General features: G+C 47.6%; 1 protein-coding gene across 3 annotated transcripts in view; it reads right to left on the reverse strand.

The window, feature by feature from the left end:
• Window positions 1-25734, reverse strand: part of LOC147729765 (caspase-1-like) — a 494150-nt gene that overhangs the window by 72636 nt on the left and 395780 nt on the right. For 2 of the 3 annotated variants that reach the window (XM_086954650.1, XM_086954649.1), the window contains exon 7: window positions 2310-2419. The exons of the other annotated variant lie outside the window; for it this stretch is intronic. In XM_086954650.1, the coding sequence (XP_086810776.1) occupies window positions 2310-2419 (110 nt within the window). The remainder of the gene's footprint in view (window positions 1-2309; window positions 2420-25734) is intronic. 3 annotated transcript variants of the gene reach the window in all.

Raw genomic sequence — 25734 nt, forward strand, 5'->3', positions numbered from 1 at the left:
TCGAGGTGGTTTGGAATGAGATTGTTTTAGATGTTCCATTCATCTTTCTTGTAGTTGTCTATCAATATTGAGGGTTAGCTGGTTTAGATCTTGTAATCTTTGAACGGCACCGAAGAATAACCAATCATGTTCCTCTCCGTCTCAGATCAGTGACAAGCCTTTCTTGATCTTACCATATCGGTTCCTCCATCTGCAGCAGAGTTAAAAAGGCACAGCACAAAGTGTCCAGCAGGATTCCAGAAACCATAGCTTCCCCTACATCTAAATGACTTGAGATGTCCCTCTCTTTAATCCCACTGACTAACTAGGGCCCAACACAATAAAGCCTGCTCTTGGGCTATTAAGGATAGCAGGCTCACACAGAGGCACACAACCCAACCTCCATATTTCCTTTCTTACTTCGTATACCTCAGTCTTTAAAATTTACCTTTCACTTTTTCCCCGTCTTGATTATTTTTTTCTTTCATCCTTTCTTGTTTTTACCCTTACTTTCTTTCATACTTCCTTCCAGTCTTCCAACCTTTATTTAATCCTTTTTCATTATTTTAACCTATCATTAAATCACTGGCACTCATTTGTTCTGTGCCTGGCACTTCATTTTTTTCTCATTTGCAAATTTTCTTTCTCTCAATCATGTCATAAGGTTTGATTGCTTTGGTATATTGCAGTTACCCTCCTTCAGCTTCCTATTGCTTTTCTCTTGCAATGTTATATATTATCTTCTCTTTTAGTAATTGAAGGTAAAACTCAGCTTCGTGCCCATGAACTTTCATAACTGACTCTACGAAGTATGGGATCATCATCACTAACCTAAGGATGTATGCGAGGATTGGATGAATTACATTTTTTTGTCAGGACACAGGTAGTCTCCCTCATGGCCCATGATTGTGAACTACGGCCACATGAGGGTTGGTGAGACCCCCATCTGTCTTCTACACTTTGCGGATGTACACAGTAACAAACGACATCAAAGGCGAAGGAAAATCGGACCAAGGAAGAGGGAGGCAAACATCTTTTGACTAGCATCAGTGAGTTGGTAGGAGGCCGGGTCCTTGTGGTTGAGGTTTCATCTTTCTTTCCAGTTATGATTGTATGACAAAAGATGCTTCTTGCACATGTTGTGTTGACTATGTTGGGCTTAATGGTGTTGAATGGGAGAAAGGGAAGTTCATTTTTTTTTTTTTAAATGTTGGATATTCTTTTGTATAACATTAAAATAATAGATGAGGAGACATCATGCGTTACAGGAAAACAAATATTAGACTTTGTTAAATACACATGTGCACATACAGTGGTTAGTCAATATTGCTCCCAACAACAAAAAAGACAAATATTTCTACTTTCAACTTCTTAAATTAACTAAATGTAGGGGCAATGTCAATGACTTGCTTTGTGCTTCTGAGGTGGGGCTAACCCTGCTTGTTTGGGGAGTAGTAGATCAATTGCAATTTACAGTACAGTGTAGTAACATATGGGTCTGGGATAAAGCCCTGATGACCTTAAAAATAGCGTTATTGGTGCTGAAGAGGCAGCGTAATTGTGGCCTTAAAGATGGATTTGACTCTAGGAATGAGGTTTCTGTGTGAGGAGTGGGAGTATTCCAGTCTCAGATTTGGGTTTTGTGCCATTTCTATTCCTGCTTGCTTATAAATATGTTGCTGTTTGTAAGTTCTTGGGCTGATCATAATGTGGAAAAATTTGGTTTCAGAGGTGTGTGAGAGTTGATGATGGCTTCTGGGTTGAAGTAGTTTAATATGTTGACATTAGCTTTTGAGTTATTAATGAATGACAGGTTGACAAGTTCTTGATTGGGAATTTTCACGTGCAACCTCATGAAAGAGCACTATTGTGGTTTGGTAGGTTTTAACTGACAGTGCTGCATAGTTAGTGTCGCAGGGGGCGTGTGGAGAAAGGATGACTGGAATAATGGAATAGACTGACCAATCTAGTTACATTTGCTGGAAGAACTGCCTGGATGTTTGAAGTCAAAGATAAAGATATGGTTGGTTAAAAGGAGGGGGCATGTGATTTCCTTGAAGGAGGTTTTGCCACAGTCAGATCTGTGGAGCAGGTGAAAGGTGGTGGTCTCAGATGGGGAAGTGGGAGTTATAAAGAGGTAACAGTTGGGGGGCGGGGGGTCCTAGAGAGTACATGACATGTGGGATGGCAGCGAGGTTACATATAAACATTCTAAAAAGTAGCCCTAAATATGTCTATGCCATGCATCACAAACCCCTTAAAAGTAGCTGTGTTTGACCATTTGACCATGTCACTCTTGCTTCAATCATATAAGTCGTTATTGTCCCCACCTTACGGAAAAGGTCATTCACAGACTCGGTGCAGGCATCTTTTCGTATGATCTTTACAAGTGGCTGTATAAAGATGGAGCCGGTTTCAACATTTCTCCACGATTTTGTGTCTGTTGGGAAAATTGGACAGGCGTCATCTTGCTGTATGAGAGAGAGGATTGATGGAGGCAAAAAAAGTGACAGTGGGGTCATCCCATCATACAGAGGGTCCTAACACATTCAGAGATAAAGAGAGAATCATGGAACAAGCAATGCAAACACGTTGGCTAGCATCACCCACTTTCCCTAGTGCCCGCCACTCTTAATCCCAAAAAGTGCTCCTTTGACTGTTCATGTGCATTGACTTGCCCCTGTCATGCTCTGCTCTAAATAACACTCAATTCCTTGCAACTTTGCTACCTGGAACACTCTTAGTGTTGTTTCTGCTCCATTTCAAGCCCCAGGCCTGGTGTTGGACCTGGATTCAGGGTTTAGAATCCAGTGATGTTGGAATGTGATGGTTAGAACTGAACAGCAGTTGTAGTGGTTTCCCTGACTGGCCGGTCACGTTTCCATCCAATTACGTGAATCACAATAAGGAAGTGAAACTCACCCTCAGTGTGCGGTGCCCCCTCTCAGTGGCCTTCCTTGAAGGGTGCGAACCGGTCACCAAACTGGCTGGTCTTTGGATGGGGGATTTGGCAAAGGAAAGGGATCTTGCATCTGTAAAAGTTAGACGTGAAGCTTCTCAAAAGAAAAATGTGGCTGGTGTGAGGCAGGAAAGGGTTCAAACCTCGTCCATCAAACTTGGAGATTGTGTCAGGGTTCGGCTTCCTGGTATTGGAGTGAAAGGTCGGTAAAGGTTTTCCAAACCCAAAAGAGTCCTTAGGGTCAAGGACCATATAATTATGCTGGACGATAACAAATGGTGGAACAAGTAAGGTTATCACCTCAGTGTAGTGAGGATATAATTGCGAGTGGTGATGGGAGTGTGGTGTGTGCCGAGAGTACGCATGTGTTAAGGATTTCCTGCATGAGAAGAAATCCCACAATGTTCCAGGACCAGGTGTAGTGTGTTCTACATGTGTCCTTCCTGAATGTTAGGACTGTGTGCAGTTGTTAATGTGTACTTCTATTTCAGTAGTTTCTCTCAATTCACAAACTTCTGTTTCATTACTAATGGGGGGGTTGTTCCATTGTGTATTTGTATTTTGCAGGTAGCTTTTACGTTTCATATCCTTTTAATTAGGTTTGTTATCTATACTACTATTATAAAGAGAGAACACAATCCTTTGAGCCAGGTAAACTCGGGAACCTCAGCGCCAATCAAAACACCCAATACATCATAGGAAACGTCAGGGTAAGCAGATGGACATAGGCTATATACCATAAAAAAATATACCTTAGAAGGGAAAAGTACGTTCTTTCAGCAAGTAGTCCTTTGGAAGTAGCGCCATGTCTGAGGTGGGCGTGTGCGTTTTATGCGTGCTGACATCACAATCACGGGTCCGCCATTTTAGTAAAGTAGTAAAGTGCTCGGAGAGCGGACAGGAGCGTGGCCAGAAGCGGGCAGGACAGGAGCGCCGAACCGACAGACTCCGGAGTCCGACATGCCAAGAGAAGACAGGAGCGTGGCCAGAAGCGGGCAGGAGCGCCAAACCGACAGCCTTCGGAGTCCGGACAGGAGTGTGGGCAGAAGCGTGGCCAGAAGCGGGAAGGACAGGAGCGCCGAACCGACAGACTCCGGAGTCCGACATGCCAAGAGCGGACAGGAGCGTGGGCAGAAGCGCCCAGGAGCGCCAAACAGACAGCCTCCGGAGTCCGGACAGGAGCGTGGGCAGAAGCGGTCAGGAGCAAGGAAACAACACCCTGCGCACATGATGCTGGTAAGTACGCTCTGCTGCTTCCGCTGCTGGCCGCTCTGCTGCTCGTCTCCTGCAGCGGTGCTGCCCCAGCCCTTTCTGCCCCGGACAACGTTGGGGCGGGCTGCTAGTCATCAACATAAAGGGGAAGATGTGTTGGGACTGGATTCTGGGTTTAGAATCCAGTGATGTTGGAATTTGATGGCTGGAACTGAACAGCAGTTGTAGCGGTTTCTACCCCTTATCGATTGTGTTTCTACCCACTTTTGTGGATACCAATAAAGATGTGGAAACTCAACATTAGCGTGTGGTGCCTCGTTTTACCTATTACATGTTTCTCTTCTGGCTGTCATTCTCCTCTATGTATCTACCTTCACTCTTTCTGCTGTTAGTTATTTTAGTGATGAACTCCTACACAAAACTGATTGAACAAATGTCTTTATTATTAATGCACAACAATGCCATGGAGCCATCAAGCCTGCCCAGAAGCAGCTGCCACAGTCAGAACCCAATGACCTTGCAGCCCATGTCACAGTGCTTACATACACACGAGACCTGCACCCACACTGACCTAGGAACCAAACAGTCCGGCTCTACAACCTCATCTAATATAAACATGACATCCGTGCGAATACAGAATATACAACAAAAGACCTGGGTACGAAGCAAGTTGCTTCACTACAACAGGATAAAATCATGCAACCTCACAGGTAATCAACATGCCCTACCTCCCTCTTGCTTGTTGGCTGTGGAGCGTGGATGGTCCGGAAAACTACTGTCCTCTGTATTGATCTCCCTCTCATGATCACATCTTGCCTAACCAGGCTCCTTGCAACCCACAACACACCCTTGTCATCATCATGACAAGGATGTGTTGATCTCATGAAAGTATTATATGCTTTCATTGGCATCATCATGAAAGCACTACAACATGCTCATGCCCTTTCTGTCACTTCCTCACCACACATCTTTCCTAAGCGTCTCACCTGTCCACCAACACTAAGCAACTCTCTTCTTATTCCCTAGCCATTATGTAATACCACCTGCCACACATGAACACTTTTCACCTTTAGTGGTTCCATAACTTATTAATATTCTCTCCTTTAATTCCTATGTTCACCTTAACCTAATCCCTGGCCCTTATCCTACCATTCTTCGAGAGAGAAATGTTGTTGGTTTCTGCTTCCACATCATTCCCACTAACGTGATAGCAACTTTGTTTTTGGTTCTCAATTTCCCTAATGAGTTAAAAAGGTTTCAATTTGACCGCACCATCTCCTGTATACCTCCCACAATATTCTGCCTACTACACAGTGCCATCTGAATAGCCTCTTTGATTAGGCCATGTATCTGTTCAACAAAAGCATTCCCCTACAGATTGTATAGTAATGTTCTTACATGCCTCACTGGCTCCCGGTCAACAAGAGAATCACCTTCCGTCTCCTCACCCACGCACACAAAGCCCTACACAACCAAGGCCCAGGATACCTCAACAGCCACCTCAACTTCTACGCCCCCACACGCCAGCTTCGATCGACCAGCCCCGCATCCGAAAAGCCACCACAGGAGGAAGGCCCTTCTCCTACCTGGCCGCCAAGACTTGGAACTCCCTCCCGACCCACCTCCGCCTGACCCAGGACCACCTTGCCTTCAGGAAGCAGCTCAAGACCTGGCTGTTCGAGCAGTAGCGGACCCCCCCTCCCCTAGCGCCTTGAGACCCTCCGGGTGAGTAGTGCGCTATATAAATGCTTTGATTGATTGATTGATTGACTACATACAAGTTTAAAAACAGTTGCATAGTCCATGAATATGAACTCTGGACAACCTTCCCTCTTGAAAACCCTATGAAAAACTACCACGCCAGACTCAGCTGTGATACTTCTTACAAATTCAACCTCCATCCACTAGGAGAAAACAGTCATGAGAACTACTACATACCATTCAGAATCATCCTGATAGTCCATCGGACAAATGAAATACATGTACACTTCTAAAATCCCCGTCCTGCCTTTCTGACCACTCAAACTCCTTACCGTTTCTCAGTAACTCTCATGGACTTGGAGTAATACTCTATAAACACCAAAAACAAGCAGTTGATCTATTCCTTGGTGCGACTGTGCTAACCTGAGGGATCTCACCAAATCATCTTTTGGCTTAATGCACAAGTTACTTACCTCCGATAACGATATATCTGTAAGAAACATTAGTTAGTTATGGATTCCTAACCTTAGAGTTACCCCCAGGAGTCAGACTGGATCCGGAAAGTTTTTTCGTCAGCAGTACCTCTGCGTGTCGGTCGGCTACGTGTCCGTCGTTGTCGCTAATCCTGGAGAACAGAATACCCAAAGAAGCCATCGCTCCGGACTTGGCTGTCCAGTCAGTAGTGTTTGGTGAACGTGTGCAGCGATGCCCACGTGGCTGCCTGACAGATGTCATTCAGAGGCACTCCACATTCCCAAGGCAGTAGTGGCTGCCGACGCCCTGGAGGAGTGAGCGTGTAGCCCGAATGGAGGCTCTTTTTAGCCAGAGAGTAACAAGCCTTTATACACAACACGACCCAACCCATCGAGAAATGGTGTGTTTGTGTACGGCCCGACCCTTCTTTGCACCCACGTCGCCAACAAAAAGTTGAACATCCACCTGGAACTATTTTGTGCGATCCAGATAGAAGAAGACCGCAAGCTTTGGGTCCAGACGGTAGAGCCTCTCTTCTTCCTTTGAAGGATGCGGAGGCGGAAAGAAGGCCGGCAAAGAAATGGTCTACCCAATGTGGAAGACAGTGACCGTCTTAGGAAGAAAGGATGGATGGGTCCTGAGAACCATGATGTCCGGATGAACAGACAAGAAAATGGGTTTTGAAGAAAGAGCCTGGAGCTCGCTCACCCTTCTAGCGGAAGTGATGGCTGCCAGGAAAGCAGTCTTAAGAGTTAAGAGACGTAATGGACAATAATGAAGCGGCTCAAAGGGAGCACACATTAAATAAGTTCGCAAAAGATTCAAGTCCCACTGAGGCATAACAAATGGAATTGGAGGAAAAAGATGTGTTAAGCCTTTCAAGAAAGGGTTAACTACTGCGGACTTGAAAAAAGAAAGCTGATCTGGCATCCGAAGGAAGGTAGAGATGGCAGAAAGGTACCCCTTGTTAGTGCTCATAGCAGAGCCCTGCTGGGCAAAAGATCGAAGGAACAAGATTACCTTGAAAGAGGGACAGCCTTTGCTGTGCACCACGCCACAAATTTGTTCCACCTGCATGCGTATACTGTCTTTTTGGAGGGACGTCACAAACTTCAGGAGGTAGGTCGAAAGACGTCAACTACCGCTGCTCAATCTTTGCGCAAGGAGGTGGAGACTGGACAGGTACGGGTGGAGGACCGTCCCCTGCTACTGCGACAGAAGCTTCTCCCGATGAGGCAGTCTGATTGGAGGATCGATGGCCATTTTGAACAGCTCGGGATACCAGACTCTTCATGCACAATCTGGAGCCACAAGAATGACTTGTGCCCGGTTCACCTTATCTTCTTCAGCATTCTGGGCATAAGTGATATAGGCGGAAAGGCGTACAACAGACTGCAAATCCACTTGTGACGAAAAGCGTCGCCTAGCGAGTGCCACCTTGGAAATTACAACGCGCAGAATTGCTGACATTGTGCTTACTCTTCAGTGGCAAATAGATCTAACCAAGGCTCTCCACACTGTTGAAAGAGACCTTGCACCACCTCCTAGTGAAGACGCCATTCGTGATCCGTCATGCACCTGCAGCTGAGTTCATCCGCCCTGGCGTTCCGAGAACCTGCCAAGTATTGAACCACCAAGGAAATGCCTTGATTTTCCAGCTATTTCCAGAGGCGGAGGGCCTCCTGACAAAGGGTCCACAACACCCCCGCCCTGTTTGTTGCAATACCACATGGCGGTGCTGTTGTCCGTGAACATCTGCACTACTCTTCCCTGGACAGAGGGAAGGAATGCCTTCAGTGCAAGACAAATTGCCTGCAGCTCCAGAAGGTTAATGTGAAGCCCGGACTCCGCCAGAGACCAGAGGCCTCTGATCTCCGCCTCTCCCATGTAGCTGCCCCATCCCAGAAGGGAGGCATCCGTCACCACAGTGTGATCTGGTTGGGAAAGGGAGAGGGATCTGAAATTGACCCAATCCTGGTTCATAGGCCACCACTGCATTTGTCGAGCAGTACCCTACGAGATCTGGACGCAATTGGACATTATTGCCATGATGTTGCGCCCACTGGAACTTCAGGTCCCACTGTAGAGCCCGCATATGCCACCTGGCATGATCGATCAGCAGGATGCAGGAGGTCATAAGGCCCAGCATCCTCAGGGTCATTCTGACCGAAACCCGGGACAGAGACTGAAAGATCGGAATCATAGCCCGAATATCCCGGATTCGCTGTTCGGGAGGATAGACCCGAAACGGTGTCGTGTCCAGAACCACTCCGATGAAGAGAGTTTGAGGGGGAATCAGGTGCAACTTCGGCACATTGATGGAGAACCCCAGCAAATGCAGGAGGTCAGTCATAGTCTGGAGGTGGGAGACTGCCTGGGGCGAGCCCACCTTCAACAGCCAGTCGTCGAGATATGGGGAAGACTGAAACCCCTGATCCGTGCAGATGAGCTGCGACCGCCGCCATCACTTTCGTGAACACCCGAGGGGCGCTGGTAAGGCCAAAGGTGAGTACGATGAACTGAAAGTGCTCATGGCCTACCGTGAACCGTAGGTAACGCCAGTGGGCCGGCAGGACGGGGATGTGAAAATGAGGGTCCTGCAAGTCCAACGCTACCATCCAGTCTTGCGGGTCGAGGGAAGACAAGACCTGAGCAAGCGTCAACATCTTGAACTTCTCCTTCTGGAGGAAGCAATTGACATCCCTGAGGTCCAAGATAGGATGCAGGCCCTTGTCCTTCTTGGGAACCAGAAAGTAGTGGGAGTAACAACCACAACCTACTTCTGGAACAGGAACACGCTCGATGCTCCTATGGCCAAGAGAGCTGTAACTTCCTGCTGGAGAAGGGTCAGATGATCCTCCGACATGCGGTGGTATCGCAGTGGCATGGCTGGAAGGGTAGTCTCAAAGGGGAGGGAGTATCCCCTTCGAACTATTTGCAAAACTCACCTGTCTGAAGTGATGGTGCGCCAGTGGGGGAGGTGATGGCGAATCCTGGTGCCCACTGGCGTTTGATGGGCCTGAAAGGTCGGACTAGGAGGGTTTGGAGCCTGCTGCAGAGAGGGGGTTGGTGGACAGGCCTGCCTGCTGGCCCCGGAACCTCACCAGTTGTTTCCACGTCCCCGGACGTGCGGAGGTGGGGTAACTTGCTGGGGCCTGTGGCCCTGGGTGGAACACAGCGGGGCACCCCTTCCGTAGCCACAAAAGGGGTGAAAAGCAGACTTCGCCAGATGAGAGGAGAGGCCCTAGAACTTGACTGTAGCCTGTGAGTCCTTGAAGCGCTCTAGGGCCTTGTCTGCTTTGTTGCCAAAAAGGCGAGGTCCATCAAAGAGCATGTCCATCAAGCTGTTCTGGACATCCCCTGAAAAGGCAGTGGACCTCATCCAGATGTAGTGACAAAGCGCTACTGACGTTGAAATGGTCCTGCCCAGAGAGTCTGCGGTGTGCAGCCCACAACGGAGTGTAAACTTTGCTGCATCTCTCACGGCGGCAACAGCCTGGGAGAGGACTGCCCGGACCTCCTCCGGACACTGAGGCAGCACTTGCGCCACCGTATCCCACACTGAGTGCGAATAACGGCCCAAGAGACATGCTGTGTTTACGGACCGCAGTCCTAAGCTGGCGGAAGAGAACATTTTCTTGCCAAGATGGTCCAGCTTCTTGGATTCCCGTTCCGGTCGAGCGGTAGGGAAGGCGCTTTTGGAGATGGAGGCTTGGACCACCAAGCTCTCTGGGGTGGGGTGTTGGGAGAGGAGAGTGGGGTCGCCCGGAGCTGGATGGTGGCACTGGGCGATCATCCTGCCCACATGCCCAAAAGGACGTCGGTGAGGGCCTCATTAAAAGGAACAGGGGCTCAGAAGAACTTGCCGCCAGTCCAAGCACCTCAGTCAGGAGATTAGCCCTGACCACCACCGTAAGAAGCTCGTGGTTGAGTCTTGGCCACCCTACGCAACACCAAAGCGTATGAAGCTCCATCCTCTGTATCCATGGTATAAGGACACAACATGCCAAGGTCGGGTGAAGTGTCCTGCTAGGTATCTAGGTGGTCAGTTAAATGGTCACCTGACAACTCCCAGTCCTCCTCATCAACCTCTGGGTGCCACTGTTGTTGAAAAAGGGACCCCAGGAGAGAACAGGGCCATGAAAACCCGACCCGGCGCCTGATCGGGCATCAGCTCTGTGTCCACGTCGGGATGGAGGCAGTGGTCGATGATGGCTGGGGGCACGACCGGTGTCGGTAGCGGAAGTGGTGCCGGAGGAAGTGGCACCGGTGGAGGCATAAGGAGGCCGATCTGAATCCAGGCCTTGATCCAAGGGGAGCCAGCGGTGACACGGCCGCCCGCAGCAAAGATACAGGCCCCCACGCGGGAGTGGCACAAACCCTCGTGCCTATTTGGATCGGCCAACCAACGAAGAGAAGTCGAAGAGCGACAATGCTTCTTCAACTTCTTCTTATGCTTCGACTTACTCGACCCTGAGTGTGAAGACTTTGATGATTTAGAACCGGAATGGTGGTGGCTACGCGAACGGCCCCTCGACCTACCTCTCGACCAGGACCTCGAATGGCATGGAGCTGACTGTCCGCGTTCAAGCAGCTTTCGGGCCGCTCCCGCAAAGCCTTTGGCATCAACAACTGACAGGCGGAGCACAACTTTGGGTCGAGGTCGCACTCCAGGCAAAAGAGGCACATGCAGTGTGGATCCGTCACCGACATCAATCGGTTACAGGAACCGCGGCCTCAAAACTGGGCCTCCCTCATGCACCTGTTCGGAGTCCGCGTCTCGAAACAAGACATCGACAAAAGTCGAAAAAAGCCTAGACAAAAAAGGACTGAGGTACCGCTCTTCCCGGATCTGCGCTGGCGAGTGCGGAAAAAGAAAGAACTGATGTCAGCGAGCGAGGGCGGCGCTTAAGTAGCTGCTGCAACATCATCCCGGCAACCAAGACGCCGATGACGGATGCAGAGCCGACAGATGCCACCTTCTGACATGCTGACAAAAAAACTTTCCGAATCAAGTCTGACGCCTTGGGGTAATTCTAAGGTAAGGAATCTATAACTAAGGTGTTTCTTTCAGATACCCAAATGTGAGACCATGTACCCTAAATATTCAATTTCCTGCAATCAAATCACACTAACAGTTGTCTGTGTAAAGAGCCTCACTCTAATCCATTTCAGTATCTCCAAAATTGTCAATGTCATCTAGAAAGAAATGTACATTGCTTATATTTCTAAAAAAAGCTACTTGTCATCCATTGAAAGACGCTAGACGTGATGCAAGACCGACGGGAAGTCTTCCAAATTGATAAACCTCCATGTTATGAATGCAGTGAAGGTTTTAGACTTTCATTGGAGTCAAATCGGATGATATGCAGACTTTAAATCCAGTCTTGTGAAGTACTTGGTATTTTTTAATAATAAAGCCATTTCACTAATGTTCATCGTGGGAAAACGGTCAACAATGATTTGTTGGTTAAGACAACTTAAACCAACAAATACCTCAGGTGCCCATCAGCTGTTTTCGAATAACCACAACAGCTGCCATCCGGATGCTTCAGCTGCTTCAATGATTCCCTCTCTACATATACACCTTCAAGCATACTTCTCACTTTGCTCCTCACCCTCAAAGGATTTTTCCTCATACTATGTGTAGGAAGCTGCTTTGTACGTAGTTTTCTAAAACTACGTACAAAGTCCAGGAGACCCTAATTGGCTTACATGGGCTGCTTGCTTTAACAATCCCAAAGTGCCCTATTTGTGGTAGTGTGTTTAAAAAGTTTGCTTATCAGAGGGGAGTGTTGAGCATTTGTTGAAACACAGAGTCAATAAATGAGACACACACTCCATTAGAAATACGAAACCAAATTTGAAAAAGAAAACAGTATTTCATATAGTTTTAGACACCAAGATATTCGGGATTAGGTAAGTATTTTCAGCATTATTGTTTTTACAAGGAGTAAAGTGAAAAAGATAGAGCTGTCAGATTTGAGGCATGAGCCTCAAATGCGGTAATATCATCCTATGGAAGGGAAAGACATGTACTGCAAACAGTTGTAGATGGTACCCTTTAGGATTCATGGTGCTTGGGGACCAGGGTCCAAAGTAGCATCAGCATTTTGGGTTTACCTGCCCTTGTGAAATTCGGGTGCCAAGGTGCTGGTCATGACGGTAGCTTCAAATGTGGTTAGCTGTCAAAGTTTAAACAACCGTTCAAAACAAGAGAGTCTGCTAAGGGGGACTCAAGGACACGTCTGTGGGGGGCAAAAGGGGGCTCAGCTCATAGGGACCCATCCCTAGGCCTAGGGGACACCAGCAAAAGACGTGTACTCAGGCCATGGAGCTCGGGTGCACAGGTGCTGGCAAGCTGGTCACTTAGAGTTGGAAGATCTCACGGTTCTCTGTATACCTACAGGGAAGGGAAGAGAAACACAGCAGGGCCACTTTCGAAGTAGAGCTTGTGTCTCTGTGAAGTTCTTGGATGTGAAGGAAAGGTTGGCTATGGTGGTGTTCAGACTGGACACAAACAAGCCTTAGTGGGTACAAGTGCCCCGGTAGTCAGGTGTACGGGGGCTCCTGAAGGGTATAGCTTCTCGAAACTCACCGGAGAAACGATGCTGACCTTCCAGAGCCTCAGGAACCTCCTCCTGTCACGCTGCTCCCGTGGTGGGCTCGATGGCCAACAGCATGGGTTACTGGACAGATGCTTTTGGTGCCTGAAGGTGCCGGGGGCTGGCGCCTCCACCTCAAGGGAGACGCTGCTTTTTTGTTGAAGTTGCTGTAATGTCCTCCACAGCTTTAGGAGGATACACAGCTTTGGATGAGTTGGGTAGGTGCATTTTTCGAGGTTCCAGCAGCAAGGCAGGGTTTGGTGGAAAGTTGTGGTTAAGCCATCTGTTCTTGCGGTGACTGCTCTCTTGAGTCCTTCTTTGGTTCCTAGCGAATCTGATTTCCTAGTGTTGAGGGGACTCCTAAATACTGAATGTAGGTGCATTAAGAGGAGTAGAAGGTAGTAAATGGACTACTTCCCCTGGGATGACTACACCCCCTATATGACTATGTGGAGCGTATCAAAACGCTGCGCCTAACACAAGCAACCCAAGGCTCAATGGAATGTATGGGCGCATTCAGTAGCGCAGGGACCAGGGACCCAATAGAGTGTGTCGAAAAAATGCACCCGACAGGTGTAGCCCACACCTCAATGGAGCTTGTGTGCATAAAAGTAACTCCTAAATTGCAAAATTTGGGATACAGTACCTGTTGGATCCTGTCCTCTAGTCCTCTGGCCGGAGAAGTGTGGCAGTTTTTCTACGGTCCACCCAGGGCAAAGCTCCGCCCACCTTTGTGTGGTGGGGAAGGAGACTGAAGAAATATTAGAATGTGAAATGCAACCCCAATTGCTGGGAAATGTAATTAAAAAAATGTGATCGAAAAAAATGGATCATGTTTCCCAAATAGTGTGGAAAATATAGCAATGCAGAATATCAGAGGGCAGGCAGGGCTAGCGTTGGGAGCCACAGTTAAATTGGCAATCAGAACCACAAATCAGAAAACAAGTCTTTCAAAAGGACTGGAACACCCAGTGTTAAAAAAAAATGAAGTATGACGTGAGAGTCAAAACTTTATAGATAACAGCATTGACAGGTTGTTCAGTACTGCCTAAATATACTGTCGCCTGAAAGGTAGAGGTCGTAACGCCCTGATCTTATCCTCTAGATTTATTTATTTATTTTGAAAGTTTTATATAGCGCGAACAAGATCTTTGCAGATATCGGAGCGCTTTACAAGGACCAGGGGGTGATAGAGTAAAAGAATGTAATAGTTGAGGTAGTTAGGTACAAGGTGCATAGTTACATAGGTAGGTCAAAATACAAGAGGTAGGTTACAGGTGAGGTAGTGTCGGTACGAGGTACGAGGTGCATAGTCAAACAATTGCGCCAATAGTATAAAAGTACAAAAATAAGGAGCATATACTTGTTTAAGCGTGCTTAAAATGCTTTTGGAGATAGCATAAAGGTAGGCATAGTTGAGGTAGGTGTGTGCATGGTGTAAAGTCACACAGGTGCATCAGTAGAACAAGAGTAGGGATAGTTGAGGTGTAGATAACAGTGCAACCTACAAGAACACACAGTGGAAGTTGAAAGCCAAAACTTTATTGGCAAACATCAACAAACAGGCTTGACAAAGTAAAAAACAGTTAAAGTTCAGTGTAGAAAGGCAGATCTTGGAAAGCAATTCATTTATAGGCAAAATCAAATCATTATGGCACAATTGTGCTTCAGTATATAATCGGCCGGGCGGAGTTACTATCAGGTTGCGCTACCACACTTATGATCAAAGTAAAAACACGTGGGCTTATCATATTCTAAGACTGAAGCCAAAGAGAGTTGTGTCTGCTTAGGTCAGGATAGATGGCACATACAAGAGAACAGAGAGTACTCACTCAGGACTGTGATATCACGATTAAGGTTAACAAAACCCTCACTGAAACAAAAGTGTCAGAGGTCCAAGAGTGGTTAATCTGCTTGCTGCCTTGTAATGACACAGGAAAAGGGTGCTAATGTTAAGATGCCTCATAGGAAACCTGAGTTTGAGGAATAAAGACTTATTGTTGTAACCAACGGGTGAGTGAGGGAAACCATCCTTTAAAATATCTAGGAGTTCTGACAGGTCCCACAGGGTTTTCTGCTCCTTCGCAGAGACACTGACCTCGCTTTCTCTGCTTCTCGGCCTCTGTAGTGCAGTAGGAAAAGCATCTAAGGTCCTGGCGGAGAAGAGAGACATTGACTAGAACATCCCAATCTTTTCATCTAAGTCTTTGTGCAACTCTTTAATAGCGTGTAGGATCATAGCGAACGACACAGCTTCACCCGCCTCTGGGGCTGGTCCCACTGAGGAATCCCCTCTAGTGCCCTCCATAAAGGAGGATGGCGTAGCACGTTCGTCAATCTTCCCCTGGCTGGAAGACGCAAATGTCTTGCTCTTTTTCATCTTATCTGCAGTCTTTGGGGCCTCCCTACACGAGGAGAGGCCACAAAGAGCCTTTGGGCCTAGCCTTAACTACTTTGTGTCTACTGCCACCACTTTTTGCTACTTCTAAACAACAAAGTTCTAGGCCTCCATGCCCAGGGTACTCTCACGTATGCCAGGGGGTGTTCTCTAGTTGAAAAGTTGTTCGGGCCCAGGTTTTTTACCTCATGGACACAACAGCACTGTTCTTCAATGGCCATTTCCCAGCTCTTTGTTGCCAATTCCTCTTGAAGCAGAGGATCACGGGGTTTGACACACTAGGGCACCGCTGCCATGGCCGTCTGTGGACTCAGAGTGTAAAGTACAGTTTTAAGACGGAGACTTGTAGTAGACGAAGCGGTGATCGTTTTGAAGTAAGAAGGTTTATTCAATTAGCATAACACGGGAGCACAGCTGTCCTGGCTGGTAGTGCTTGATTCAGCAGTTGGAGTTTCTAGGAAGAACAGAGTTCACGAGCGATGCACCTTAGAAGGTAAACATACCTCAAGGTGCGCACGCCGTGGAATACTGTTACAAAGCATAAGAGTAATGAACATAAAAGAACAACACAAAGCCATACATTAAAGGAAAACAGCTCGTTACACAGAGTCTCACCTCAAAGTCCCTTTCCCATCAGGAGGGGGGCGGGTATGAGCACAACAGAAAACAGGAAATGATTTCAGGGGGCCTCCGATTTGGAGCTCCCAGCTGAGGTTCCTTTCTGATCACCGCAGAGACAGCTCCACCAACAGGACACTGCGCGCCTCTGCACTGCGGATACTCGTGCACTGGCTGCGGCTCCCCAGGCACTGCAGTCACTTTCAATCACTTCTTTGCAGACGCGCCCAGGCAGGTTGCTGCTTCTTCTCCCTCTGCCCCTCCAGGTGCTGGCGAGGTCCGCCCTCTCAGGGCCGAAGTTACGAACCGGTAGCGTAAATGTTTTTTGTTTCAACTGCATTTACAATGCAATGGTCTCGGCAATATTATAGGTAGAGCTATTGGTATGGCTCATTATTTTTTTTATCTGTTTTGTATCCCTAAATAAATGGCATTGTCATTTGTATCGGCATTAGCTTTTTTTGCATATGTGATACCTATTGCATTAGTAGAGAGAGAGTGAGGTAGTGAGATAGAGAGAGAGAGTGAGGTATTGAAATAGAGAGAGCGTGAGGTAGTGAGAGAGAGTGAGGTAGATAGAGAGTGAGGTAGTGATGGAGAGTGAGGTAGTGAAAGAGTGAGGTAGTGAGGGAGAGGGATGTTGTGAGGTAGTGAGATATAAGCATTGAGTGATGTTGTGATGTAGTGAGATAGAGAGAGAGGTAGTGAAAGAGAGTGAACTTGAGTTATGTTATTCTAAACTTTTTAGAGAGAGAGTGAGGTAGTGAGTTAGAGAGAGAGTGAAGTTGTGAGGTAGTGAGATAGAGTGAGTTAGTGAGAGAGTGATGTAGTGAATTTTTGAGGGAGTGAGTCATGATATACTGAGGTAGTGAGAGTGAGATAGTGAGATTGAGATAGAAATAGATAGAGTGAGCTAGTGAGATAGAGAGTGAGATAGAGAGTAAAGTTGTGAGGTAGTTGTGAGCCAAAAATAGGGAGGGATAAAGCAGCCCTGGTTGTAATGCAGTGGTTGTAATGCATTCCTATATGAGCCACAGTATTGCGCCTGGTTGTCTGACTTTTTCTGGTGGCAACGGAGAGCTTGATGTAAATTCCAGTCTCTTCTGCAATGCCTCTTCAAGCCTCTCTCTAGTTAGCCGTCCCACTGTCTTGTGAAATTGCTTGTCCGTGTTGTTATTCAGTTCAGTTCCATTAGTTGGCTTGCTTTCTGTCAGATTTATGCCGTTTGACCTTCATGCCTGTCTCCTCTGCGAATGCTCACTCAACACCCACCTGTCAGACCAACCCACTGGTTCATGAAGCACACGTTCTCCGGTATTCATCATGAGCTGAGCAGCTTTTCAATGAGTTGGGTCCTTTCAGTTCTCCAAGTTTATGTCGCAGGCTGTTACTTTTGAGACTTTTCCTTAAGATCTGCAACCAGTGCACCCTCTGCCAAGTGCCTTTATGTGTAGGCCTTCACCAGAAATATGTCCGACTCAGCGCTCAGCCGCAATAACTACCACAGGACATCCCTGCCCACAGCCTTTCACTGGTTTTGCGTTTATCACCATCGGTCGGCCAGCCCTCTATATCGGGTGTATTGCTCTGAAAGGTTTCCTGTAGTAAGGTTTTTGGGCCAGTATTTGTTCTTATCCGATACTTCGGTCCACAAACACCATCCTTTATGAGTGGGAATTTATCTCCGCGTTTCACTGAAAGTGACTTTGAACTTGTAAATTAACTCACTTCCACTTACAAATTCGCCAGTAAGTGAAGTTGTGAGCTAGAGAGTGAGTTAGTGAGAGAGCCTCGCATCCTCGGACTGCCGGTGGTGCCGGTGCGGGTGCTCGTTCCTCTTCAGGGCAGGTCACAGTGTATGAGGGGTGCTCCCAAGTCTCGCAGACATGCAATTCAAAACTGTGGCTGCTAATCTGAAAAAAGGTTAAGTTTTAGGTTTGTTGAATTTCAGTATTTTCCAACATCCCCTCTCCTTTGCTCCTGGAGTTTGTCCCTCCCCAGGAGGTGTAGTTTCTGTGCTGGGTGTGCATGGGAAATGCAATATATGGGTTTGTAGGTTATGCATGCAGTTATGAGTATGCAGCGCTACTCTACAGAGCAGTAGTTCAGATGTCTTTGTCCTGGTGAGATGTGTTCTGTCCTCTATGTGATAAGTCTCGCTGCTGAATTTAGTAGGTTTTGGAATACCAAAATCTAGCCAGACTTCCTTCCTGTCTGTATGTAAGTCCCATAGGTCAGTCTGGAAATAACCAATCTTAGTAGCACCTGTTGCAAGACAACTGTCTCACAATGTTCCAGACTTGAGACCCTCGCCACCTTCACAAATGTGTATCGAAGCTTGATATGCAGGGTCCAATTCAACCCCGTCCATGCATCGTACCTGGTGGCCTGCGTTTTCTAGTTTTGATAGCTCTATATCTTGATATTGCCCTCCAGCCTAAACCGCTGCCGACCGCACACCATCTGTATCAATCCTGCTACACTCGCTCCCTTTGTCTCGCCTCCTGACCTCACACTCCAATCGGGAACTCCTCTCTATAATGATGGTCACAGAGGGAGAGTCCCTACCCAGTGAGTGAATGGTAGTGATAACTTAGTACCCAAAGTTACTAAATTACCTTGAATTTAGCAACAATCAGGAAACAACCCACAAAATAGATTTAAATTAATTTTTAACCGCCCGCTTACCTCAGAGGGGATAGAAACGGCACTCACCGTCTGTTTAGAGAGGCGGCAGCTCCTCTCTGCCGCGGGCAGGGCTGCTGGGCTTCGGCTGGGGACGTGCTTCTTCTCCTTGCCGGGCAGGAGCGCGGGGAGACTTCCCGTCCGCTTCCTGCTTGGCCCACTGTACTTCCGGGTCGCGGCTGCGGTAACCAATCGCACCGCGGCCCTGGAGTTTGGAGGCGGCCACAGCGCCTCTCAGAGAATCCCCGGGCAGGCAGGGGGGGGGGGGCTTGAGAACGACTCGCGGGGCTCCCGGTGAATTAAATAAATAATAAATAAAAAAAAACCGGCAGATAGAGCACACTGCAGTCTTCTGGCAGGCGGCGGCGGGGATGCAAGGGCCAGCCATCACGACGAACAAGACGATCCTCCCTAGACGAGAAAAAAATAATGGTGGCTGCAAAGCCCGAAGAATTTCGGATTTGGGGGCGTGGTTTTGCTGTTCTGAGTGACGGATGACGTCACTGTCTAAAGAACAGCAAAAATGGAGCCCCCAAATCCGAGAAAGACGGGGCTAAATCGGAGTGACGGCTCTCTCCTCAAATGGCTAGCCTCCGTTTAGGAAGCCAGCCAATGGGAGAGAGGCATAAACTGAGGCGGGACTAATAGTCCCACTAAGAAACATTAATTCTCGGATATTACCGAGACCTAAAAACCAGTAGCGTAAATGTTCTATGTTTCAACTGGAAACGCGCCCAACCGCAACAACCTATGTGTTTAGTGTTATATGTGAACTAGATTATGTGGGGCGGAAAAGCAAAGACTGATAAAATAATCATGGCTGTCCTATACTACTGACTGCGAAACCTGCTTTATGATATCTGTCATTGTGTTTTCTTTTGTAATATGTAATCTGTAAATACCAATAAAAATTTATATAAAAAATAAAATAACAATTTTTATTTTTTTTAAAAAGAGGGCCGAAGTTACGCCTCTCCTCCAGCAGGCTGCTGTTATCGAAACCCGAATGGCCGTGAGCTTGGGGAAGGGAGCTGAGCCACACACAATTCTGTGTGCTTTGGGCTGCATCTCTGCCACACCGGACCAGAGTGGCTTACCCACTCCACATCATTCAGGCCAATCGAGCCAGAAGTCTCTTCTCCCACAAGCACTCTTTTGTTGGCTATTTCGCGGGTGCTCGCCTTCAAGGCTGCTGGTCTACAGCACCCCAAGGGCCAAATTCCATGCACTGGGGCAGATACGTGAGTGGCTACTCAGTTGCAGGTGTCCGGAGTAGGATAGTGTAGGATGTTTATTTGACTGGCATGGAGCTTCTCAAAACTCAGCCATTATCTTCGGCCACTTGGCATCTCTCCTCAACTGTATCTATATTTTCTGTAAAGATTACGATATAAAAAAAAATCACCAAACAAAACACTGTTGACCAAGAGCCAATGTGAAAGTTTACATCTGAAATATTAAGAAATCATGGTATCCTTCACTGTTTCTAAGCAAAAACTTTGAGTTGAATAGCCTTTATTTCTCTCAAACTGTCTTCTAATTCTTTGCCAACACGTATCGTCTTTGCTGCAGATGTGTCAGCAGACTTTATCAAGGCTACAATGATAAACACAAATGCCTCAAAAGTTATCTCTGGACACGAAGTGACCAGAGAGCCATCACCTGGGTCACACTGACCCAATCACCACGTGTATAAGAAATCATATCGTGAAATATCAAGAAAGACATTACTAGTGGACCAGGGATTTCCAGACCTCATGTAATTGGTAGCCACATCTGTAAACAAATATTTTCATTAAAAAGAAAAAAAATCTCCCTTCCCAAAATATGCAAATTTTTTAGATTTATTGTTTATTATGTTCTTTGATAAAATGTTTTTTATTGCTGCAATATTGGAATTTTCTTTTTTTTGTAATTCTTTAGGGGAAAGACTAATAAATCAATGCTTTTGACTGTCAATATTCTCGCTTAGTAGGGGATTCTTATTCGACAGTAAGTGCTGGTGACCTTTTTAGGTCTTGCCTAGCGAACGCAGCGCATGCGCTGCTTCGCCTTGGCGAGACTATTGTTGTGGGTTTGGTGCGCGAAGGGAGACAAACCATGTGCACTCACGGACAGGCCATGTGCACACGCAATGAGTCTAGTCTTAGCTTTCAGTTCATGTGCGCGCACACCGCACAGCGTCTCTTTTGCTCGTGGGCTTGTTTGTTATGTCATAGCATGAGAAGGGCGGGAGCAGAAAACCTTCCAGGACACTGTACTCCTCCTGCGCTGCTTTCTTCAGATATCTAGTCTTCTCCACGTCCAGGCAGGTCAGGGTGACCAGGTTTTGATAACCTAATACCAAGACACACCACAGACAAAAACTCAAGACTACTCACAACCAGAGTTCTAAAACAAAATCAACTCAACACCGGTATCATCTTTGTTACTTAAGCTGCTTTCTTATGAGTTGAATAGGAGGGAGAGCTCGGAAGGAAGCGCTTTTTGACTTTTCAGTTGCAGTTTTATGTAGAGCGAACTCGATTCGAAGGTATTTCGGCGATTTACATGAGTTCCAGTTACATTACAGAAGGATATTTAGTTCATTATTGTATTTATATGAATGTCAGCAGCTCTACATGCCAAGAACGGATGCATACTGGTAAGTAGCATTTGCCGTTCGAGGCATGTGGGCTGCTGAATTCATATCTTAGCATAGACTGTATTCTTGGATTGAGGACACGCGCTCTGGCTGGGTCTTTAAAGATGTCTGGTGCGTGATTTAGTACTCCTTTTAGCATAGGTAGTACACGTACACTCTTCTCTGATGTTGGGAAGGTGTTAAATAGAGAATCCTCCTTTATAGGGTCAATGTGGATGTGTACGCCATGATACTGAGCGGCTCTGTCCACTAGTTGGTTAAAAGCGACAGTGTCGTCAGTAGGAGATGGCTTTGTGGGGTATGGAGAGGGATCGGGTATGGGTTGTGTATAATCTGTGTCATCAGGATCATTATGGTCACTCCATGTGTCATCCGGGTTTCCTTGATCGTCAGGTTCTATAAAATCATCCTGAGGATCTTCACCCATGTCTTCTTCCTCATCATAATCTATGGGTGGAGGAGAATATGGAACATAAGGCATGTTAGGAGTGAAAGGAGGAGGTGTGAAAGGTCTTGAAGGGGATGTGTCAAAGTCCTTTTGCTTAGGAGGAACAGGACATGGGGCTTCAGTGTCCAGTCTTCTTTTTTTTTTATTGTAGACGGTTATATGTCCTGTATCAGGGTCTATATACAGTCTTTGTTGTTCTGGGTACACTGGATCTGGATGAAAAAGCTCTTCCTTTACTGTCCGTGGCTTTGGTGCTGAGGATTTTGGGTCAGTCGCCTGCTTGTCTTTATTCTTTGTTTTTGGGTGAGTTTCGGACTGGCGGACCCTTGGGTGTGGAGCTTTTTTCGGCTGGACGGATCTGTTTGGGTCGAGTGTCTCTTTAGGCTGGACGTCTTTTGTATGATGAGCAGCCTTCTTTGGCTCGACGGCCTTCTTCGGCCTTCTTCGGCTCGACGGCCTACTTCGGCTCGACGGCCTTCTTGGGCTCGACGACCTTCTTGGGCTCGACGACCTTCTTGGGCTCGACTGCCTTCTTCGGATCTGCAACCTTCTTAGGGTCGACGGCCTTTATATGGTCGACAACTTTTTTTGGGCTGAGCTTGATGCTGAGGCCACTTTGGGAACTGTTTTGCTCGTTCCCGGGGTACCGGAAGGCTTGGGTGTGGTCTTCGGAGCCAAGCCGGAAGGCGGGGCTTCTTAAGCGGTGTTTCTGAGCTATGAGACTCAGTGACACTACAACGAAGCCCCCTGTGTTAAACTTGCCCCCAGCACCCACTCCTCTAGTAGTAGTCTTAAAAAATGTTCCTCCTCTGAAGAAACCCAGTCCGAAACTACAGACCAATTGTTGTGTAAAGTCGTGCACTGGGTGAATAATTGTCTTTGGGAGGCGGGTTTTAGTATGAAGGCATGGATAAACATATAATTATGGTCAGACGTACACCGTGGATTGGACCAACTATGAAGGAAGGAACTGGGGATTGTTATGTTGTCAATTTCAATAATGTGCATGTAACAGCATTTTTGCTTGATACTTTGGGCGGGATGTTGAGTAGTCATAGGGGCAGGATATCTATATTACCATTAGGGTACTTTTATAAACCAGGGTATAACCCTACCAATGCCTCAAATTGTATGGGGAGGGATAGGCGACCCTATGTACCCTTTGGTCACTTAAACCGATATCAGGAGGTTCCCCTGTCCAATAGATTTGCTCCACTATCCGGCCTAGATTTATGCAGCTGACAACGACCACTTCACCGTTTCAGGCACCTTGTAGTCCTTACTCCCTCCCCGATGATCTAAAAGCAGAAAGTGGAATTGTTTGTGGGAGGCCCAGGAATCAGCCTATGACCAGGCAACTAGTTCAAGTGGGATCCTTTAGCAATCTCTGTAATTTCCTGGAACATAGCAGGCTTACTCAACAAAACGATGGCTTGGAATGGTCTAGCTCTGTAGAGGGGTTTGATATTGTTATCTTTCCGGAGACCTGGTCACTAGATACAATCTGTCGTCCTGGATATGTGACATACGCTAAAGCAGCAATTGCAAATAAGAAGGGTAGACCCAGTGGGGGTTTGATAATATGGGTAAAGCAACAGTCTTCCTATCAAATTACGGAATTATCAGTAGACAGTCCAGATATTCTTCCCATTAAAATCTGCTCTAAGGGCAAGTTGGATCAGACATTAATCAATGTCTACTCGAGAGGGATAGCTGGTGGGAAAGCTTTGCCAACTATATCCCTCTTAGACATAATTTTGGATGGTCGATCAGGCTCGGGTGCTGTGGTCATAGCGGGAGAATTCAACTGCACTTTTGAGCCTTTGGGATTGGACGATGCCAGCCTCAGCATGGAGGAGGACCAAACCTGGGGGATACCGTCCCTCTCGCTAGCTCCAGTTAACAAATGGTCTGAGGCAGGGCTCCAATTGAAAAGCCTATCTCTAGGCCGGGAGATCAGAGCTACCAATGGGAGAACTCCCTCGGACTTGAAAGGCTGCCCTACTTATCTGAATGGGATCAGGAGCAGTAGGATTGATTATATATTTATAAGCTTAGAGCTCTGGTCTAGATTAGTGGATATGGTGGTACTCCACAGTCCGGAGAGTGATCATGATCCTTTACTACTGACCCTAAATAGGACTGGATTAGATCCCCCAATTGTTGACATTGCTTCAACGATAGGAGAAGTTACTATGTCCCAAGACCGTGGCCGGTTTAAAATGGGCGGTGGTCTTAGAGGACGAAGATCTTCTAAAGCAGATTAGAGTATCCACGGAAGGAACTGTAGCCTTGATGGGGTTGCAGGTAACAAGAGGCATTGGTCCTAAGGACATTATGCCAATTCTTTTGATAATCAACTTTATTGGTTTTTTAAAAACAAATACATTCATTGGTAGCAAAACAAGCATTACAATTAAGGAAATAAGCGTACAAGTGCAGCCGAACCTTCATACAGGCAGCATATTGAACCATTTACCCCATACCTTCTCGAACAGTTCCAGGCATCCCCAGGCTTCAAAGAGAGGCTCTTCCTGAGCCCCACACCAGTCCACTCCTCTCCTCTCCTCTACCGCTGCACAGTCGGGGCCTTAGCCTGAGACCAGAGCACGGCTATGTCCCTTTTTGCCACCGTCACCGCTGTCCCCAGGAAGCGCTTGTCAGCCCTGGAGTCATCAAGGCCATCAAACACTCCCAGCAGCAAGCGCTTTGTGTCATGAGGAACCTCCCAGCCGAGGGCCTGTGTAAGTTCGAGTTCCACCCCTCTCCGGGATGGCGCCAGGGTCGGGCACAGCCATACAATGTGATAGAAAGCTGCTGGGACAGACTCGCAGCGCGCCCTGGCTGGGGAGGGTCGCACATGCGCCCGGAAAAGGCACGCCGGAGTGAGGAATGCTGCATCAATCAATCAATCAGTGACACTTATAAAGCGCGCTACATACCCGTGGGGTCTCAAGGCGCTGGGTGGGGGGGAGCCGCTACTGCTCGAACAGCCAGGTCTTCAGCTTCTTCCTGAAGGAGAGGTGGTCTTGGGTCAAGGAGGAAGTAAAGCTGGACCAGACATAACTTGGAGGATATTGTCAAGATTTTGGGTGCCATAGGGGCATCTCGCCAATCCGCCTCTTCCAGGGGACCACCCAGCCCTCCCAGCGATCCTGGAGCCGGTCTAGGGACGCAGGACCATTATACACCAGCGATAGGTATATTCGGGAGACCCCACCCCTCCCCAGGTTCCCCATCATCACCTGGGCCTCCAAGGGACTGAATTCCGGGATAGAGGTGGGGGATGGAATGTGGGTGTGTAGGGCGTGTCTGAGTTGGAGGTACTTGTAAAATTGGGACGGTAGAAGGGCATGGCATTGCTGTAGGTCGGCGAAGGACCGAATGTGGTCTCCCACCCACACGTCCCTCAGCAGCGAGATCCCAACTATGTCCCAGCGGCGAAAACCCTGCAGGGACGAGACCTCTCGCAGCCATTCACCACTCCACAGAGGAGTTTGCCTACTAAGCCTCCGGTCCCATTGCACATGACGAAGGGCCATACGCCAGGCTGTGAGCACCATCCTGGTGACAAGGGGAAGGACCTGTGGCACCGGGCTACCATATAGAAATGCCTGGATCTGCGTGAAGTCCAGTGCCCCGCGTTCCACCCGGTATGCAGGGCCGGACCAGCCGCCTGCAAACCATTTGTGGATCACAATTAGTTTAGTGGCCAGGTAGTAGAAGTGGAGAATGGTCCACCCCATGCCCCCATCGAAGGGGGTATGGGGGGACACATGCCCCCCCATGACAGTGTGCCAGGGACATGCACGCCATCCTCCTCCCCACAAGAACCGGGTAAGAACGCCATTAAAGCTCTCTGAACCAGCTACCTGGGAGGTGGATGGTGACATTTTGTAGAATGTAGACAAAGCGGGGGAGGATCATCATTTTAAAGAGCGCACTCCTGCCCAAGGGGTTAAGGGGTAGGGTCTGCTATTTCTTAAGGTCTGCCTTCATCCTAGTGACCAA

Source organism: Lissotriton vulgaris, chromosome 2_1, assembly GCF_964263255.1.
Source record: "Lissotriton vulgaris chromosome 2_1, aLisVul1.2, whole genome shotgun sequence".
In the NCBI taxonomy this organism is placed as follows: Eukaryota; Metazoa; Chordata; class Amphibia; order Caudata; family Salamandridae; genus Lissotriton; species Lissotriton vulgaris.